This window comes from Solanum dulcamara, chromosome 1 (assembly GCF_947179165.1).
Source record: "Solanum dulcamara chromosome 1, daSolDulc1.2, whole genome shotgun sequence".
NCBI classification, from domain to species: domain Eukaryota; kingdom Viridiplantae; phylum Streptophyta; class Magnoliopsida; order Solanales; family Solanaceae; genus Solanum; species Solanum dulcamara.
This window is the reverse complement of record NC_077237.1, coordinates 906,918-922,256: the sequence shown is the minus strand read 5'-3', so window position 1 is coordinate 922,256 and position 15,339 is coordinate 906,918. Positions and strand designations below refer to the sequence as shown.

Here is a 15,339-nt window from a genome sequence, read left to right as displayed (position 1 = left end):
ACAAACACAACAAATAAAAACAAGATGAATTTAAAAAATTTATTAAAGAAGTTGAGTTCCGCAGGTGAAATAATACAACAACAATATATATAGTTAGTGTAATTTTACAATGATGGAATCTAAAAACGGTGGAATATACACATGCAATCTTACCTTACTATGTGAAAATTGAGAAACTATTTTTGATATATCCTCGATTTAAGTAAAAAAATAATTAAAAAAAATACACAATAGAAATAAGACTAACATAAATAAATATGATAATAAATTCAAAATTACTAATGATAACTCTAATGAGTCGGATGGATAACATTGTATGACTCACAACTAGCCGTCGTGTCATTTCTTTAAAAATTAAAATAGTTAGGACCAATTATATGCCTTGTTAATATTCATTTCATCAGCAGTAGCAAAAATTAACCAATGAAAATATGATCTATCTAATTATTTTAATTAAATTTAAATAAGTTAATGATTCATTCATTTATTAATGCAGCTTATTTTAGTTCCCACAAATTTAGCTCAACTCATCTATTAACACCCTACAATAATAATAAGAATAATTGTGAAAATGACCTTCCACTTGGCCTTTGGTTTTGTGGATATCCATTTATAAATGAGAAGTGGCCACTTGTAAAAATCTTCTTTGAGTTATATCTATGGAGACATACTTCTATTTTTTGACAATATTTTTTGTTTTTTCTAAGCAGGATTTGAATTAGCTACAAATTATTTAACCTTAATCATGCTCTTAATTAGTAGTGGATCATTTATATATACCAAATACCATTATGTTAAAAATTTAGAAAATATTTTTCTTCTTCAACTTGCTTTTCTGCGTCTCTTACGATGATTTGCTTGCTAACGTAAATGAGCAGAGGAAGGCGTATAAATTTCTCTTCATTCTATTGTGCTCAGCGAAAGAACTACCTAAGCATCTTCCACCTGAGATCCTATTTTTCCTAACTCCATGTAGCACCACTATCCAATGAAGAAAATCCTCGATCATACCATTAGTAGCATTTAATTATGATAAATTGTGAAGATTCTTGTATAGCTTGTGGATAAAAGACAACCATTTGTTAAATGTCCAACTTAATTATTCCAACATGCCACGTCATGTATTCACCTATGACGTGGCACATTAAAATCCTCCCATGTTGTTGTGGGTCCCAAATGCTACCCCTCAATATAGTAAGTATGGACTAAGAAATTGCTTGAAAGAGAATACAATAGAAAAAGTTTAAAGAAGGAAAGTTCCTAAATTCGACAAAATAATCAAAATCTTCATCTTAGGTGTCAAATGTAACTTAACTACGTGTCAACAAACGCTCAATGTAATTAAAACAAATCTTTGAATTTTCTTACACTATAATTTACGATATATATCCATTCTATGGTAGATCGCCAAATTTAACTACAAAATTTGCTTAATTAGAATGAGTCATGCATGGTACAACCGTAAAATTATCTATAATACGTCAAGTTAAATTCGAATTGTGTAATTAATAACAAATATTTACGCGCTATATTATAAAATGAGACAAATATAAAATTTAAGTATATATAGTAAAACCTCTATAAATGTATATGTTTGGGATTATTAATATTCTTTTATTTTGATATTTTTAAAAATAATTATAGCGACTGAATCAAATACGCATCTCAATTAATTCCATGTAACACCTGGTATACAACTACCATACATTTTTTTTGTTCCAACATGAAAAGACAACACATTTGCAACTATATATACATAGTAGTACTACATTAACATTTTCATCTTATAATAAACTTCTCTCAAAACAAAACAATACCTTATAATTTTCTCTTCTCTCTCAATTTTTTTTTTCTATTTTCCAAAATGAATGGAGATGAGACCAATAATTATGACCAAAAAACACCACTCCTTCCAATTCATAGATCACAAAGCATGAATTCATTTATTCAATCAATTTTCACACTCAAGAATTTATTCACAATTTTAGGACCTTTACTATGTATATTTATTTGTTTATTTGTGAAAATGGAAAATGCTCCTTCCACAAGTTCAAATATGTTAGGAGTTCTTGTCTGGATTTTTACGTGGTGGTTATCGGAGGCGGTGCCGATGCCGGTAACTTCCATGTCACCGTTATTCCTCTTCCCGTTGTTCGGAATTTCGTCGTCGGACGCCGTTGCTCAATCGTACATGGATGATGTTATTGCACTTGTACTTGGAAGCTTTATACTTGCACTTGCTGTTGAACATTATAATATCCATAGAAGATTGGCCTTAAACGTGAGTAATTCTAATTTCTCATTATTTATTTTTTATTTATAATTTGGACTCAGAAAATATAATATTACTTCTTTTAACAGTAGAGAGTTTAAGTTATATACGTCGTCGTCGTTGTAAATTCGTCTTAGAATAAGGAGAAGAAACGTGTAAAACTTTTCTATATCTGTTTAAATAATTATGATTTATTTTAAATCATAATTTATAAAAAACAAATTATTCCTTAAAATCCATGTCCAATTTTTGCTTCAATTTGAAGATGATGAACTAGAACTTCTTGTTTTTGAATAATAATTATAATTATGAAGTTTCAAATATCGTTGGAACTTTATGATAAAGGATGTTCGTTAGGGTGGTTGATCATCTTTTCAATCACATCAAAAGATCAGTGAGAATACTATTCATTCTTTTGATCGAAGAGGTTTGTCGAGGTGGCGGGAGTCGGGCAGGGGGGCTGAAACTTTATAATATAATAGAGCTATATTATATCTTAGGTGTCCACAATAATTTACCTATATGATTGGAAAAAAAATAATCATAAAGCTATCTTACGTGTCCACAATATATACTTTTTTCTAGTACGTAGTTGAATTATTATTGTTAAGACAAAATTTAACGTGCAATGGGCCATATGCATTATGCAGATAACACTATTATTCTGTGGGGACCCACTGAACCCACCACTCCTCCTCCTCGGGATCTGTGCTACCACGTTCTTCGTCAGTATGTGGCTGCATAATTGTGCAGCCACAGTGATGATGATGCCGGTGGCTACTGGAATCTTGCAGCGACTGCCTTCTGGCAATAGTTTTAGTGGCCATCGGGATCAAGATAATAATAATTCCAACGACCTAATCACCAAATTTTGCAAAGCGGTTGTTTTAGGGGTGATATACTCCGCGGCGATTGGTGGAATGAGTACGTTGACCGGTACAGGTGTCAACTTGATATTGATTGGAATGTGGAAGAGTTATTTTCCTCAAGAAAATACTATAAGTTTCAGCACTTGGTCATCTTTTGCTTTCCCTTTGGCTTTGGTGATATTTTTGGCATTATGGGTTATTCTTTGTCTATTGTATTGTAGAAAAGGATCAAGTAGATCACTTTCTGCTTATTTGGACAAAACTCATTTGAAGAGGGAGCTTGATTTGTTAGGTATTATCACTTCTACTAAATTTTTATTCTAAACATATTCAACAAGCTGATTAATTTCTGACACATTCTATCGAAAATTCATTTTTGTGTGAATTTTTAAAAATTACTTCTCTATTAACGTTTCTTAATCTTAATCCAAATATGTGACGTCTCAGCATGAAGTTTTAAAAAGGAACAATTTTAAAATCCGTAGTGTTAAATAATATGCCGATGTTATAATACTGGTGTGGTCATAAGACTTTCGAGAGGTGGTTAAATTATGTATTAGAAACCATTCAAGAAAGTAGAATTAATGATTTAAAACAAAAAATAGAGAAAAATAGAATTGATGTTTAGATGTCTTTCTCCATTATCTTTATCTTATATTCCATTATTTTTGTGGTCAATTTTTAGAGTGTCTTTGATTTAAATGTAATCAACAAGTGGTCCAATTAAATTGAATTTTTGTGGCTACTATAATGTATTCTCTTTGACCACACATGTATAGCCATAATAGATGTTTGATGAATATCAAATTGGTCTTTTTTTTATGCAATTATTTTAGACAACTTCTAATGGTTTTGGTCCCACTTTTGTGCAATGTAGGTCCCATGACTTTTGCTGAAAAGATGATCTTGACAGTGTTTTCGGTGAGTAAACTGTCTTAAATTATAAAAAGAGACATTAATATTTATATTAGGATAAATTACCGAACGTCACACATTTTGAAATGCCACCCTTATGTTCAAAATTTTCCTTTATTATATTATAATGACTTGTGTTTAAATATTTAATTAAATTGATTTTATTTATTAATTGATACAGATTTTAATAGTGTTGTGGATGACAAGAAGTATTACTGAAGATATTCCGGGATGGGGATCCCTCTTCGGTGGACTAGCTGGTGATGGAACTGTTAGTGTAAGCACTAGTGACTTAACTTTATATGAATTTTAAGAAAGTAAAAAATAATAATTAAGTATTGTGGTCTTAAATTAAAGACATTTAGAATTAATGTATCAGAATGTTCTTTATGAATCTTATGATGTTAAACATGTCGTTTGAGTGTGACGGTCTTTTTGATGGATGATGTTTGATTTTAATTTTCAATCATTTAGGTGATGATGGCAACCTTATTATTCATAATTCCTAACAAGAAGCAACCAGGGGAGAAATTAATGGATTGGAACAAATGCAAGAAATTGCCATGGAACATAATTCTTCTATTAGGGGCAGGTTTTGCAATAGCTGATGGGTTTAGGTCAAGTGGTCTAGCTGATGTACTCTCAAGAGCCCTAAATTTCTTGGAAAACGCGCCTTACTTAGCCATCGCGCCAGTTGTATGTTTAATAAGTGGGACCCTGACCGAGTTCATCACGTCTAACAATGCCACCACAACAATTATCGTCCCATTGCTCATTGAGATCGCGAAGACTATGCACATTCATCCCCTCCTACTCATGATCCCGGGGGCTATTGGTGCACAGTTTGCTTTCTTGCTTCCCACCTCGACCCCCTCAAATGTTGTAGGGTTTACTACTGGGCATATTGAGATTACAGACATGATCAAAACTGGACTTCCATTGAAAGTTGCTGGGATTGTTGCTCTATCCTTCTTGATGCCTACTCTTGGTAAAGTTTCTTTCATATTTCTTAGTTTTCATTTTGATTCGTTCAGCTCATATAACCACACAAAAATGTTTCAAACTTTTTTTTTCCTTTTTTCTTAAACTATTTATCGAATTAAATTATGTCACATAAAGTGAAACACAAGGAGCATTAAATATGCTAGGTTTTTTCCTTGTGTATATATTTTTTTCAAAGTATATATTGTAGGGACGTAGTCAACATCAGCTAAAGAGTAAGATTAAAGTTATTTTAAAGTGAAAAAAATTATTAGGTATATGTTTGTTACTTTAATAAACAAAACTTAGATTTTGTGAGTTTATCATTGTAGTGGATAAAGTGTAGTGATCATATGTGAAAATTGACCTATTATCTTTTTTTTTTTTGTTACAGGATCTATTGTATTTGGAACAGATAAATCAGTGACTAATGTATCAAAAAATTATTTGCATTTGTGTGGCTAGTTTAATTCCATTAAAGATGGGAATATAGAGGGATACATAAGGCCAGTAAAGTTAGAAAGTTATATGCATCGACAATGTAAAATATTTGCACAATCATCTTGATGTTGTGATGTTTTTGCAATTGGTGATTTTCTTTTCCTATTATCTATTTCAATATTTTCTTTTTATTGTTGAGTTGTATCTATTGTATAGGCTTTTCAATTTATGTTCTAAGGAATGAAATATGAAATGTAATTTCGTATTTAAGTTTTGTAATTGAGATATTTAATTGTTGTTATTTGAGCTTATGACATTATGATTGGAATAATTACCTTTAAGTTACTGGTCATATTTTCATGGGACTAAGCTATTAAAATAGGTCGGTCTATAATTTGAAATGATCTTAACATGACCAAAAATAGTCATTTATTTGCATAGATTTATAACCAAAAGAAAGAAAATTAATTACCTTCATTTCTTAAATTCTAGTTAAATATATATTTAAAAAGTAATTGTCCACGTGTCAATTCTGAAGCAGCATTCATCAAGCCTCAAGCTCTAACTCTTATTAGCCTCAATTGTAAATGTACTTGAAAAAAATTCAATCCAATCCTATTTAAATAACGGGTTGAGTTGAGTTGACTTCACATCACAAATTTTCAACCCAATCTTTTATTAGCAAACATATATTAGTTAATTAATATACATAGCTATAATTTAAGTTAATTTTCACTCACGACAAACCTTTCCCAATAATTAATATACATAGCAATAGTTATCCAGAATTTATATAATTAAACTCCCAATTATATAAATTCAGATTTTGCATATGCTTACCCTACCATTTATATAATTATAATATTGATACATTTGATTTGTACAAGTTTTGAAAAATTCTTAAAATGTATAAATATAAAATTTGTATATACTTATCCTGTTTGTATATCCCCGGCACCAAAAAAATCTGTAGGCTAACACACACGAAAAACTGGCAGAATCGCCAAATTCCGTTGCGTCGCCAATAAAATACTCCTAAACCCCTCTAAAGCACCGCCGGGGCTACTGGAGTCGTTCCCTAGGTCGTTACGGATGCTACAATGGAAGAATCCAAGAACATTCGACCCGAACCCCCGGCACCTAAAAAATATGTGGGCTAAAACACACAAAAAACTGACAAAATCGCCTAATTCCTGTTGCGTTGCTAATAAAATGCTCCTAAACCTCTCTAAAGCACCGCCGGGCCTACTGGAGTCGTTTCCCAAGTCGTTACGGACGCTACTATGGAAGATTCCAAGAAAATTCAATACGGACCCGCGACACCTAAAAAATCTGTGGGCTAACACACATGAAAAATTGACAAAATTGCCTAATTCATGTTGCGTCGCTAATAAAACGCTCCTAAACTTCTCTAAAGTACCGCTGGGGCTACTAGAGTCGTTCCCCGGGTCATTACGGACGCTACTATGGAAGAATCCAAGAAAATTCGATCAGGACCCCCGGCACCTAAAAAATATGTGGACTAAAACACACGAAAAACTGGCAAAATCGCCTAATTGCTGTTGCGCCGCCAATAAAATGCTCCTAAATCCCTCTAAAGCATCGCTTGTGATACTGGAGTCGTTTCCCAGGTCGTTAATGATGCTACTATTGAAGAATCCAAGAAAATTCAACCTGGACACCCAGAACCTAAAAAATCTATGAGGTAACACACACGAAAAACTGTCAAAAACGCCTAATTCTCATTGCGTCGATAATAAAATGCTTCCAAACCCCTCTAAAGCGCCGCCGAGGATACTGGAGTCATTTCCAGGTCGTTACAGATACTATTATGGAAGAATCCAAGTAAATTCATTCCAAACCCCTGGCATCTAAAAATTCTGTGGGCTAACACACACGAAAAACTGACAAAATCGCCTAATTCCTGTTGAGCCGCCAAATAAATGCTCCTAAACCTCTCTAAAGCACCGCTGGGGCTACTAGAGTTGTTCCCCAGGTCATTACGGATGCTACTATGGAAAAATCCAAGAAAATTCGACCCGGACCCCCGGCACCTAAACTCATCTAAAGTGACGCCGGGGCTACTGGAGTTGTTCACCAGGTCTTTACGGACGCTACTATGAAATAATCAAAGATAATTCGACTAGGACCCCCGGTACCTTAAAATCCGTGGGCTAACACACATGAAAACTGCCAAAATTGCCTAATTCCTATTGCACCGCCAATAAAATGCTTTTAAACCCCTCTAAAGTGTCACCGGGGATACTGGATTCGTTTCTCAGGTCGTTAAGGACGCTACTATAGAAGAATCTAAGAAAATTCAACCCGAACCCCCGACACCCAAAAAATCTGTGGGCTGACATACACGAAAAACTTGAAAAATCGCCTAATTCCTGTTGTATCGCTAAGACAATATTCCTAAACCTCTCTAAAGCACTGTCGGGGCTACTAGAGTCATTCCCTAGGTCTTTAAGGACATTACAATTGAAGAATCCAATAAAATTCGATCGGGACCCCTGGCACCTTAAAAATTTGTGGGCTAACACAGACGAAATACTGGCAAAATTGCCTAATTCCCATTGCGTCGCTAATAAAATGCTTCTAAACCCGTCTAAAGTGCCGCCATGGCTACTGGAGTTGTTCTCCAGGTCTTTACGAATGCTACTATAGAAAAATCCAAGATTATTCGACCCGGACCCCCGACACCTAAAAATTCCATGGGTTAACACACACAAAAAACTAGCAAAATCACCTAATTCCTTTTGCTCGGCCAATAAAATGCTCCTAAACACCTTTAAAACGCCGTCGCGGATACTGGAGTCGTTTCCCAAGTCGTTACGGACGCTACTATGGAAGATTCCAAGAAAATTCAATACGGACCCGCGACACCTAAAAAATCTGTGGGCTAACACACATGAAAAATTGGCAAAATTGCCTAATTCATGTTGCGTCGCTAATAAAACGCTCCTAAACTTTTCTAAAGCACCACTGGGGCTACTAGAGTCGTTGTCCAGGTCGTTACTAACGCTACTATGGAAGAATCGAAGAAAATTTTGATCGGGACCCCCAACACCTAAAAAATCTATGGGCTAACACACATAAAAAATTGGCAAAATCGCCTAATTCCCGTTGTGTCGCTAATAAAATACTTCTAAACCCGTCTAAAGTGCCGCCGGAGATATTGGAGTCGTTTCTCAGGTCATTAAGGACGCTACTATGGAAGAATCCAATAAAATTCAACCCGAACTCCCGACACCCAAAAAATCTATGGGCTGACACACACGAAAAACTGGCAAAATCGCATAATTCCTATTGCGTCGCTAATAAAATAATCATAAACCTCTCTAAAGCACCACTGGGTCTACTGGAGTCATTCCCCAGGTCGTTAAGGACACTACTATTGAAGAATCTAATAAAATTCGACCGGGACCCCAGGCATCTTAAAAATTCGTGGGCTAACACATACGAAATACTGGCAAAATCTCCTAATTCACGTTGCGTCGCTAATAAAATGCTTCTAAACTCATCTAAAGTGACGCCGGGGCTACTGGAGTTGTTCACCAGGTCTTTACGGACGCTACTATGAAATAATCAAAGATAATTCGACTAGGACCCCCGGTACCTTAAAATCCATGGGCTAACTCACACGAAAAACCGGTAAAATCGCCTAATTCCTGTTGCACAGCTAATAAAATGCTCCTAAACACCTCTAAAGCACCGCTGGGGATACTAGAGTCATTCTCTAGGTCATTAAGGATGCTACTATGGAATAATTCAAGAAAATTCAACTCGAACCCCCGACACTTAAAAATTCTGTGGGCTAACACACACAAAAAACTGGCAAAATTGCCTAATTCCTGTTGCATCTCTAATAAAAAGCTCCTAAACTTCTCTAAAGCACAGCTGGGGCTATTGGAGTCGTTTCTCAGATCGTTACTAATGCTACTATGGAAGAATCCAAGAAAATTCAGTCGAGATCCCCGTCACCTAAAAAATTTGTGGGCTAACACACACGAAAAACTAGCAAAATTACCTAATTCTCGTTGTGTCGCTAATAAAATGCTTCTAAACCCGTCTAAAGCACCGCCGAGGCTACTGGAGTCATTCCCCAAGTCGTTACGAACGCTAATGTGGAAAAATTTAAGAAAATTTGACCCAGACCCCCGACACCTAAAAATTCCATGGGTTAACACACACGAAAAACTGACAAAATTACATAATTCCTATTGCATCGCCAATAAAATGCTCATAAACCCCTCTAAAGTGCCGTTGGGGATACTAGAGTCATTCTCTAGGTTGTTACAGATGCTACTATGGAAGAATCCAAATAAATTCATCCCGAACCCCTGGCACCTAAAAATTATGTGGGCTACCACACACGAAAAACTAGCAAAATCGCCTACTTCCTTTTGCGTCGGTAATAAAATGCTCCTAAACCTTTCTAAAGCCCCGCCGGGCCTTCTAGAGTCATTTTCCAGGTTGTTACGGATGCTACTATGGAACTGGACACCCGTCACCTAAAACATTCGTGGGCTAACACATACAAAAAACTGGAAAAATTGCTTAATTCCTATTCCGCCGCTAATAAAATGCTCTTAAACCCTCTAAAGCGCCACCGGAGCTGCTGGAGTTATTCCCATGTCGTTACGGATGCTATTAGGAAAGAATCCAAGAAAATTCGACCCGGACCCCGTCACCTAAAAAATCCGTGGACTAACACACACGAAAAATTGGCAGAATCGCCTAATTCTTACTACGTCGCTAATAATATGCTCCTAAACCTCTCTAATGCACCGCCGGGGTTACTAGAGTCGTTCCCCAGGTCGTTATGAACACTAATATGGAAGAATCCAAAAAAATTCAACCCGGACCCCCGACACCTAAAAAATCCGTGTGCTAACACATAAAAAACTAGAAAAATCACTTAATTCCTGTTGCACCGCCAATAAAATAATCCTAAACCCCACTAAAGCGCCGCCGGGGCTACTGGAGTCATTCCCAGGTCATTAAAGACGCTACAATTTAAGAATCAAGAAAATTCTACCCAGACCCCCGGCACCTAAAAAATCCGTGGGCTAACACACACGAAAAACTGGAAAAATTTCCTAATTCCTATTGCGCCGCCAATAAAATACTCTGAAACCCCTTTAAAGCACTGCCGGGGACCCTGGAGTCATTTCCTAGGTCGTTACTGATGCTACTATGGAAGAATCCAAGAAAATTCGACCCAGACCATCGGCCCCTAAAAAATCTTTGGGCTAACACATACGAAAAATTGGCAAAATTGCCTAATTCCTATTGCATCACTAATAAAATGCTCCTAAACTTCTCTAAAGCATCGCTGGGGCTACTGGAGTTCCCCAAGTCGTTAGTGATGAAACTATAGAAAAATCCAAAAAAATTCGACTGGGACCCCCGACACCTAAAAAATTCAAGGGATAACACACACAAAAAACTGGCAAAATTACCTAATTCCCGTTGCATCGATAATAAAATGCTTCTAAATCCGTCTAAGGCATCACCGGAGCTACTGGAGTCATTCTACAGGTCGTTAGGGACGCTACTATGGAAGAATCCAAGTAAATTCATCCCAAACCCCTGTCAACTAAAAATTCTGTGGGCTAACACACACGAAAAACTAGCAAAATTACCTAATTCCTGTTGCACCACCAATAAAATGCTTCTAAACTCCTCTAAACCGCTGTCGGGGATACTGGAGTCATTTCTCAGGTCGTTAAGGATGCTACTATGGAAGAATCGAAAAAAATTCAACCCAAACTCCCGACACCTAAAAAATTTGTGGGCTAACACACACGAAAAACTAGCAAAATTGCCTAATTCCTATCGCGTCGCTAATAAAATTCTCCTAAACCCCTCTAAAGTGCCACCGGAGATACTGAAGTCATTCCACAGGTAGTTAAGGACGCTACTATGGAAAAATCTAAGAAAATTCAACCCGTACCCCCGGCACCTAAAAACTTTGTGGGCTGACATACATGAAAAACTGGCAAAATCGCCTAATTCCTGTTGCGTCGCTACTAAAATGATCCTAAACCTCTCTATAGCACCACCGGGGCTACTGGAGTTATTACCCAGGACGTTACGTATGCTACTATAGAAGAATTTAAGAAAATTCGACCGTGACCCCAGCACCTAAAAAATCTATAGGCTAACACACAAAAAATAGGCAAACCTGCCTAATTACCGTTGCGTCGCTAATAAAATACTTCTAAACCCGTCTAAAGAATCATTGGGGCTACTAGAGTCGTTTCGCAGGTCGTTACAGACGATACTATGAAAGAATCCAAAAAAATTCGACCTGGACCCCTGGTACCTAAAATATCCGTGAGCTAACACAGATGAAAAATTGACAAAAATGCCTAATTCCCATTGCGTCGCTAATAAAATACTTCTTAATCCCTCTAAAGCGCCACCGGGGATACATGAGTCATTTTATAGGTCGTTACAGACGCTACTATGGAAGAATCCAAGTAAATTCATCCCAACCCCCCAGCTCCTAAAAATTTTGTGGGCTAACAAACACGAAAAACTGACAAAATTTTCTAATTCCTGTTGCATCGCTAATAAAATGCTCCTAAACCTCTATAAAGCACCACTGGGGCTACTAGAGTTGTTCCCCAGATAATTACGGATTCTACTATGGAAGAATCCAAGAAAAATCAACTCGGACCCCCGACACCTAAAATATTCGTGGCTAACACACACGAAAAACTGACAAAATCGCCTAATTCCTATTGCGCCTCCAATAAAATGTTTCTAAACCTCTCTAAAGCATCACTGAGGATGCTGGATTCGTTCCTCAGGTCATTAAGTACGCTATGGAAGAATCCAAGAAAATTCAACCTGGACCCCCGACACCTAAAAAATCTATGACTGAAACACACGAAAAACAGGCAAAATTGCCAAATTTATGTTGCGTCGCTAATAAAATGCTCCTAAACCTCTCTAAAGCATCGCCAGGGCTATTGAGTCATTCCCCAAGTCGTTAACGATGCTACAACTAAAGAATCCAATAAAATTCGATTAGGGCCCCAGAACCTTAAAAATCTGTGGGCTAACACAGACGAAATACTAGCAAAATTGCCTAATTCCCGATGCGTTGCTGATAAAATGCTTCAAAATTTGTCCAAAGTGCCACAAGGCTATTGGAGTTGTTCGTGAGTTCTTTGCGGATGCTACTATGAAAGAATCCACGATAATTCGACCCAGACCCCAACACCTAGAAATTCCATGGGCCAACCGGCAAAATTGTCTAATTCCTGCTGCGCCGCCGATAAAAAGCTCCTTAAACCCCTAAACACCACAGGAGATACTAGAGTCGTTCCCCAGGTCATTAAGGATGCTACTATTGAAGAATCCAAGAAAATTCAACCCGAACCCCCTGTACCTAAAAAATCCATGGGCTAACATAGACGAAAAACTAGCAAAATCGCCTAATTCCTTTTGCACCATCAATAAAATGCTCCTAAACCCCTCTAAAGCACCACCAGAGATACTGGAGTCATTCCCCGGGTCATTACGGATGCTAATATGGAAGAATTCAAGAAAATTCGACCCGTATCCCCGGCACCTAAAAAATCTTTGGGCTAACACATATGAAAAACTGGCAAAATTGCCTAATTCCTGTTGCGTCGCTAATAAAATGCTCCTAAACTTCCCCAAAGCACCGTCGGGGCTACTTGAGTCATTCCCCAGGTCATTACAGATGCTACTTTGAAAGAATCAAAGAAAATTCAACTTGTACCCCGGTACCTAAAAATTCCATGGGCTAACACAAATGAAAAACAGGCAAAATCGCCTAATTCCTGTTGCGCCGCCAATAAAATGCTCCTAAACCTCTCTAAAGCGCCACCGGGGATACTAGAGTTGTTCCCCAGGTCGTTAAGGACACTACTATGGAAGAATCTAAGAAACTTCAACTCGGACATCCGACACCTAAAAAATCAATGAGCTAACACACAAGAAAAAATGGTAAAAACGCCTAATTCCTGTTGCGTCGATCATAAAATACTTCTAAACCTCTCTAAAGCGCCGCCAAGGATACTAAAGTTATTCTATAGGTCGTTAAAGATGCTACTATAGAAGAATCCAAGAAAATTCGACTAGGACCACCAGCACCTAAAAAATCTGTGGGCTAACATACACGAAAAATTGGCAAAATTGCCTAATTCCTGTTGCGTTGCTAATAAAATGCTACTAAACATCTCTAAAGCGCCTACGGGGCTACTGGAGTCATTCCCCAGGTCGTTAAGGATGCTACTATTGAAGAATCCAAGAAAATTTGACCCGGACACCTGGCACCTAAAAAGTCTGTGGGCTAACATACACGAAAAACTGGCAAAATCGCCTAATTCCTGTTGCGTTGCTAATAAAATACTTCTAAACCTCTCTAAAGCACCGCCGGGCCTACTGGAGTCGTTCCCCAGGATGTTACGGATGCTACTATGGAAGATTCCAAGAAAATTCGATCCTAACCCCCGGCACCTAAAATATCTGTGGGCTAACACACACGAAAAACTGGCAGAATCGCCTAATTCCTATTGCGCCGCCAATAAAATGCTCCTAAACATCTCTAAATCACCACTGGAGATACTAGAGTTGTTCCCTAGGTCATTATGGATGCTACTGTTGAAGAATCAAAGAAAATTCGACCCAGCCTCCGGCACCCAAAAAATCAATGGGTTAACACACACGAAAACTAGCAAAATTGCCTAATTCCTATTGCGCTGCCAATAAAATGCTTCTAAACCCCTCTAAACCGCCATCAGGGATACTGAAGTCATTCCTCATGTCCTTAAGGACGCTACAATGGAAGAATCCAAGACAATTCAACACAGACCCCCGACACCTAAAATATTTGTGGGCTAACACACACAATAAACTGGCAAAATCGCCTAATTCCTGTTGTGTAGCTAATAAAATGCTCCTAAACCCCTCTAAAGCACCGCCGGGGCTACTGGAGTCGTTCCCCAGGTCGTTAAGGATGCTACTATTGAAGAATCCAAGAAAATTTGACTCGGACCCCCGACACCTAAAAAATCTGTGGGCTAACATACACGAAAAACTGGTAAAATCACCTAATTCCTGTTGTGTTGCTAATCAAATGATCCTAAACCTCTCTAAAGCACCACCGGGCCTATTGAAGTCGTTTCCTAGGTCGTTACAGACGCTACTAAGGAAGATTGCAAGAAAATTCGATCGGGACCCTTGGCACCTAAAAAATATGTGGGCTAACACACACGAAAAACTAGCAAAATTGCCTAATTCCTGTTGCGCCGCTAATAAAATGCTCCTAAACATCACTGAAGCGCCATCGAAGCTTCTGGAGTCGTTTCCCAGGTCGTTAAGGACGTTACTATTGAAGAATCTAAGAAAATTTAACTCGGACCCCGGTACCTAAAAAATCCGTGGGCTAACACACACGAAAAACTGGAAAAATTGACTAATTTCTGTTGCGCCGCTAATAAAATGCTCCTAAACCCCTCTAAAGCACCGTCGGGGCTACTGGAGTCATTACCCAGGTCATTAAGGACACTAGTATGGAAGAATCTAATAAAATATGATCGGGACCCCAGGCACATTAAAAATCCATGTGCTAACATAGATGAAAAACTGGCAAAATCGCATAATTCCCATTGCATCACTAATAAAATGCTTCTAAACCCGTCTAAAGTGCTGTCGGGGCTACTAGAATCATTCTCTAGGTCGTTATGAATGCTACAATGGAATAATCTAAGAACATTCGACCTGGAACCCTGGTACCTAAAAAATCTGTGGGCTAACACAAATGAAAAATTAGAAAAATTGCCTAATTTCTGTTGCGCCGCCAATAAAATGCTC

At 37.4% G+C, this 15,339-nt stretch overlaps 1 protein-coding gene across 1 annotated transcript; it reads left to right on the top strand.

Moving 5' to 3' along the window:
* Nucleotides 1-1,782: 1,782 nt before the first annotated feature.
* Nucleotides 1,783-5,792, top strand: LOC129896012 (tonoplast dicarboxylate transporter). The gene is made up of 6 exons (XM_055971831.1): nt 1,783-2,281; nt 2,923-3,433; nt 4,019-4,062; nt 4,238-4,333; nt 4,531-5,044; nt 5,432-5,792. Exons 1-6 carry the CDS (start codon nt 1,865-1,867, stop codon nt 5,500-5,502), a joined length of 1,653 nt encoding a protein of 550 aa, XP_055827806.1. The 5' UTR covers nt 1,783-1,864; the 3' UTR covers nt 5,503-5,792.
* Nucleotides 5,793-15,339: the final 9,547 nt, after the last annotated feature.

Coding starts and splice junctions, on each gene's coding strand:
- LOC129896012 (XM_055971831.1), top strand. CDS start 1,865: ATGAATGGAGATGAGACCAATAATTATGACCAAAAAACACCACTCCTT. Junction 3,434..4,018: donor GAGGGAGCTTGATTTGTTAG/GTATTATCACTT, acceptor TGTGCAATGTAG/GTCCCATGACTTTTGCTGAA. Junction 4,334..4,530: donor CTGGTGATGGAACTGTTAGT/GTAAGCACTAGT, acceptor TCAATCATTTAG/GTGATGATGGCAACCTTATT.